We start from the raw sequence: 6,240 nt of genomic DNA on the forward strand, positions 1-6,240 counted from the left end.
ACGTTCTTCTCATTATATTCATCCATATCAAGCATATTCTGACTCCGTGTCAATTGGCCAAATTTTGGGTCAACAGTTATTATTTTTTATTTTATTTTTGAAAATAAATTTGTCGCTAGTTGATAGTAGATTATATTATATTATATATTTAATATGATATTATTGTAATAGGTGAAGTTTAAGTTTAATTAAATTTTATATTAGTTATAAAACCTCCTTTAATATTAAAACATGTATATACATCCAACACTAAAATTATATATAATAATTGTTGTTACGTTTGATGTTCTTTGGATTTTATTATATATATATATTAATTATATTAATATGATATTAATAGTATATATATTATACATAAATTTTAATTAAATTAAAGTTTATTGTAGTTTTTTTTAAAGAAGTTTATTGTTAGTTGATTGTAAATTATATTATATTATATATTTAATATGATGTTATTCTAATTTGTGAAATTTAATTAAATTTTATTTAAGTTATAAAACGTATAATTTTATTAATTTTAAATAATTATTATGGTACAATATCTAAAAAAAATATCTCATTTTAATTTATTTAATTAATTTAATTTAATTTTAAGTCATATTTATAAATTAAATATAAGAATATTTTGTTAAAATTAATAAAAAAAAAATGTTAAAACCAATAATTTTCCTTATTTACTTACATTTAAATTTTATTTTACTTATGTTATTATTTAATAAAACATAAAATTAATTAATATTAATTTGTAATTCTGAAGAGAATATTTAAAAGTTTGGATTGGAGTTGGATATAAAGATAGATAATTAGAGATATAACGCCTCTTGGAGAGGTCCTTAGCTTAGAGAAAAATGGCCGAAGCAACGACAGGGTCCATAGCCAAAGGAGCCACCCTCAACCATATTTCCAGAGAATCCACTGATATTAGGCGCCTCGCAAATTTCTATAAACAGGTTTTCTTCTTCTTCTATTTCCTAGTGAACTTCATTCATAATTGAGTTAGAATAGTTGAATAAATCAATGTAGGACACTTGCATTCGCAGATATTTGGGTTCGAAGAGATAGAGTCTCCAAATTTTGGGGATTTCAAGGTGATATGGCTGAATCTTCCTTCAGCTTTCGCTCTTCACCTCATCGAGAGAGACCCCACCACCAAGCTTCCCGAAGGCCCATGGAGTGCCACGTCAGCTGTCGCCGACCCTAGCCATATTCGCAGAGGTCACCATATCTGCTTCTCAGTCTCCAATTTTGAATCTTTTGTCCATACTCTCAAGGTAACTACTTTACTACATATCTCTCTGGTTAATCGTTTTCTTAAGCAGTTCGCTTGAATGAAATGAAATTTTGGGGTTTTCAGGAAAAGGGAATAGAGAATTTTGAGAGTTCTGTACCTAATCGTGGAGTCAAGCAAGTATTCTTCTTTGATCCAGATGGTAAAGCTTTTCTTCCTTTATCTATATATGTATTTATAGTATGAATAACGAGGTTTCATTCACTTGGCCTTGTTTGGATTCATTTGGTGCTGGTATTGCTGGAATCTCATTCCAGAATATCAACTCTCTGATGTCAAATTCACATTTCTTGTACATTTGCCAGGGAATGGCTTGGAAGTAGCCAGTCTCCCGCCACAGCAATAAACCGGGTCAAGAAAATTCAGTGGAGAAGATGACAATGTCACTGCCATTGCTACACAATTTAGCTTATGCTTTCTTTCTATTATAGCGTGTTTTAGCCTAACCTCTAAGCGAGTTTTAGCCTAGCCTTCCGTAGAGGTCGCTTCTGCGCGCATAGTTATGTTACTATAAAGAAAATAATGTTTGCACTACTTGTTATCTATAAAAGAAGTACTTAAAATATCTCTTGGTTTCTTAAGGCTTTCATATAACAATAGATCATGCCTTTTGTATTGAGCTGTCTCTTTAAAGTATTTAATCGTTTAGATGAGGAATCACATATCGTGACTCTTGTCTCTAATGGAGATAATAGTATACAAAAAAAGGAACAATGGAAAAGTAATCTGCTACTCCATGTTCTGATGGGGACAAATGAATTTATATCATACTGATTTGATATAATCATTTGAAGTAAATGATAAAATTAATGAAATTGACTTATATACAGTTGTTGGATGCCTCTCTTCTATTCTTAGAGGTGGATTTTGTGATGCGAGTATTTTGTACTGGGGCTTTCTAGCTATATTACTCCAACTGCTTACATTTACTAGTTTAACTATACACAACCATACTAATCAAATTTTTAGTTGAAACCTCCTCAACGAGAGGTCTTTAATTATGTGCACAAAAAGAAGCGAAAAGAGGGTCATGAAGTAGTACCCAAACGAAAAGAAAAAGTTTATTTTTGCAGTTGTTTCACCCTCTTCGAAAAAGCATTGAAATAAGTATCATTTATGTTGAGCAAAAGGGAAGGCTTACAGGGAAAGTTGAATTATACGGAGAAGAAAAATAGAAAATAGAGTGAGAATTATTTTGCTTGTCATTAAAGAAATCACACAAGATAAGCTTTTTTTCAAGGAAAGAAGTGAGAAGAGATAAAAGATTTTATTTGTAGAATGGATGACTATTACACTATTTTATTTGTAGAAATCTCTTTTCAACTAAATCTTTTTTCAACCCCACTGTAAGTGTAACAGGTGGACTTTTCTTTACAACAGATCAAACTCCACCAAGTCACTACGTATCCTCCACAGCTGTTCAAGTTCTTATTTTCCACGTGTGCTTGTCATCACACGTGTCATACATCAATCAACTAAATACACACTCTTCAATTTAGACCAGAGCTATTGTTGCATTAGGGTACTTTGCCAAAAAAAATCCGTAGACCGATAAACCAAATTAAGAAGAAGAAGAAAATGAGTGATCAGGAACAGCCACGGAGGCCTCAAAGCGACCAAGAACCGGTCACATACGGCGACGTTTTCGACGTCTCCGGTGAACTCGCAAAGAAACCTATTGCGCCACGGGACGCTTCCATGATGCAAACTGCTGAATCGGCCATATTGGGGCGGACCCAGAAGGGCGGACCCAGCCGCCGCCATGCAGGCAGCGGCGGCCCAAAACGAAAGAGCCGGCGTTGTTGGCCACGTGGACGTCTCAGACTTGGCTGGAGACGAAGGTGTCGCCGTTACGGAGACTGACGTGCCTGGATACCGCATAGTAACCGAATCAGTCGGTGGACAGGTCAGAAATATCAACAATAATAATTCTCGGCCGGTCTAGTCGCTTATTCTGTTAATTACCGGTTGAAATTAATTATGATCTTTTGTGTTATTAGGTTGTTGGGCAGTTTGCTCAGCCGACAGCCACGGCTCAGCTGAGTGCGGTGAGTGCAATAACAATAGGAGAAGCTCTAGAAGCGACAGCCAAGACCATTGGGGATAAGGCGGTGGACCATAGCGACGCGGCGGCGTTTCAAGCTGCGGAGGCTAGAGCAACGGGCAGTAGTGTCGTACTACCCGGTGGCCTCGCCGCTATGGCTCAATCCGCAGCGTCCTTCAATTGCGGAATTGATCTAGACGACAACAAGATTAAGCTCAAAGATATTCTCACTGTACGTTTTCGTGTCTAATTACCTTATATATCTATGTGTACATTGAGGGCCAAATTTTTTTTTTTATTAAAGATTATAATTGCAGGAGAATTCTTCACTACAACAGTTTATTGATCTTGAACAGTTTTCGGTGCAATTATATTTAGACATCCTCCTGATTTTCAAAAAATTCATAATAGTTTACCGAAAATTTGGTTCAAACATGTTGATTTCTACGCGCATAAAAAAAATTAGTCACACGTGCAACAACATGTTTGAATCAAGTTTTTGGTACTGTAAACTATTCGAAATTTTCTGAAAATCGTGTTGATGTTCTAGATAGCTACAATATACACGTGGTCATAAAAAAAAAGTTACGCCAAAAACTGTTCACTGATCGAGAGCCTTACCAATTGTGCTTAAAGTGAAATCTCTATAAAAGAATTGTCCAATAATTATATATACACAAAATATTTAAATTTATGATTTTTTTTTTTTAATTTTAGGGGATCCAATATATATTTATAATATTTCTTTCCAAAATTACATCCTAAAAAGTGTTAAGCATGGCCACCCAGCAATTAATACGTAATAATATTGTACGAGTAGTACATATTAATATTAATGAATTTTAATGTTAATTTTAACAAAATATTATTACAGAATATTTTTATATTTAATGATAATTTGTATATAAATTTAAATAAAATAAATAATTAATTAATATGATATTTTTGAAATATTTTATAATGATAATTATATAAAAATAATAAATAATTAAATAAATTAAACTATAATATTTTTGTGATATTTTATAATAATAATTATTTAAAATAATAAAATTAAATTTTTTATAATTTAAATAAAATTTAATTAAATTTAAACTTACTTATTAGAATAATAACTTAAATTTAAAATGTACGTATAATATTTAATATTATATTAAATATATAATATATAATATATAATTTCTTATTGTCACTTCTAAATTTAAAAATTAAAATAAACATAAACTTAAAAAATTATTTAATTAAAATAAAATATTTATTTCAAAATTTATATGACATTAATATAAATTTAATAAAAATAATTAAATAATTTTATAAATAAAACTACAGAAATATACATTACACGTTACTAGTATCTAGTTTCTAAATAGTGTGTAGTAAACTAAATTTTCTTTTGAAACAGAGAAATGATAAACCAACCCAACAATGGTGTTGGGTGAAAAGTTAATGATCTTAACAACTTCAATATTCAAACTAAGAATACGAAAACTAAAGACACAATTCACATGATCCATGATAACATATATAAAAATCAAGGCACGTTATCTCTATAAGTGTGTTGATAATGGAAATTCTTGATTTTAATAATTTTTTATTTTTTTAATGTTAATTTTAACATAATATTTTTATACAGTAGTTTGTAAATACTTAAATGAAATAAAATAAATAATTAAAAAAATTAAAATATGATATTTTTGAGATATTTTATAATAATAATTATTTAAAAATAATAAATAATTAAATATATTAAAATGTGATATTTTTTATTTTACTTTACAATGATAATTAATTAAAAACAATAAAATTATATGTTTTATGACTTAAATAAAATTTAATTTAATTATTAGAATAATATTATATTAAACATATAATATAATTTATTATCAATTAATAACAAAAAAAAAATTTAAATTTAACGAGAAACTTAAATTTAAACATATAATATTTAATATTACTTTAAACATATAATATATAATTTATTCTCACTCTCAAATTCAAAACTTAGAACAAACAAAAATAAATAAATTATTTAATTAAAATAAAATATTTATTTAAAATTTATATAACATTAATATAAATTTAATAAAAATAATTAATAAATTTTATAAATAAAACAAAACATATATTACACACGCATATGTTCATGAACCAATATACGTAGGATGCGACTGCGAAGCTGCCGGCTGACAAAGCTGCTACTCGGCAAGACGCGGAAGGGGTAGTGTGTGCGGAGCTGCGGAACAACCCGACTCTAACAACACAGCCGGGCGGAGTGGCGGCGTCTGTGACGGCAGCTGCTAGGCTGAACGAAACTACTAATACATAACCTCTTTTTTCTGGAGTGTGGGAGGGGATGACTTCTTTTCTGTTCTGTATGTACTACGTGTGTGTAATAATAAGAGTGAGGCTACATCTACATGTGTAAGATATTGGAACTTGAGAGCTTACCAAGTCTGGTATCTTAACTAGCTTGTTAAATATGTTCCATGGCATTTATATATATAAATATATAATATATATTAATTGTTAGTCCAATGATTATTAATTTCGTATAGTGTGAACATGAAAGAATATTGCTATATGGGAACCATTCCCCATGCATAGCAATACTCTGAAAATTAACACCATCCCTCTTCTCTGTCACCTATATTTACCTCTCTCGATCGGCCATGCCCTGTAATTTCAATTAACATTTGCCATCTCCACGTACAACTTACAGACCTGTTTTCTTCTACTTCTCCCGCTATTACTACTGATTTTCCCTTAATTTTTCGAAATCAATAATCGTTTTTAATATTTTTGATTGAAGACAGAATTAATATTGGTGCTCTATTCATTCTTTAAATGACTTAATTAATCCTTCTAGACATTCTTAACTAATACTTCGATTCTAAACATTATTATGTAT

At 30.0% G+C, this 6,240-nt stretch overlaps 1 protein-coding gene and 1 pseudogene across 1 annotated transcript; both read left to right on the forward strand.

Annotated features, from left to right (window-relative positions):
- The first annotated feature begins 796 nt into the window (after window positions 1-796).
- Window positions 797-1,853, forward strand: LOC133819168 (glyoxylase I 4). The gene is made up of 4 exons (XM_062252347.1): window positions 797-950; window positions 1,041-1,271; window positions 1,355-1,430; window positions 1,594-1,853. Exons 1-4 carry the CDS (start codon window positions 849-851, stop codon window positions 1,632-1,634), a joined length of 450 nt encoding a protein of 149 aa, XP_062108331.1. The 5' UTR covers window positions 797-848; the 3' UTR covers window positions 1,635-1,853.
- Window positions 1,854-2,678: 825 nt separating this feature from the next.
- Window positions 2,679-5,849, forward strand: LOC133819167 (late embryogenesis abundant protein D-34-like; annotated as a pseudogene).
- The last annotated feature ends 391 nt before the right edge of the window (window positions 5,850-6,240 follow it).

The sequence above is a fragment of the Humulus lupulus genome, chromosome 2 (assembly GCF_963169125.1).
Source record: "Humulus lupulus chromosome 2, drHumLupu1.1, whole genome shotgun sequence".
Lineage (NCBI taxonomy): Eukaryota > Viridiplantae > Streptophyta > Magnoliopsida > Rosales > Cannabaceae > Humulus > Humulus lupulus.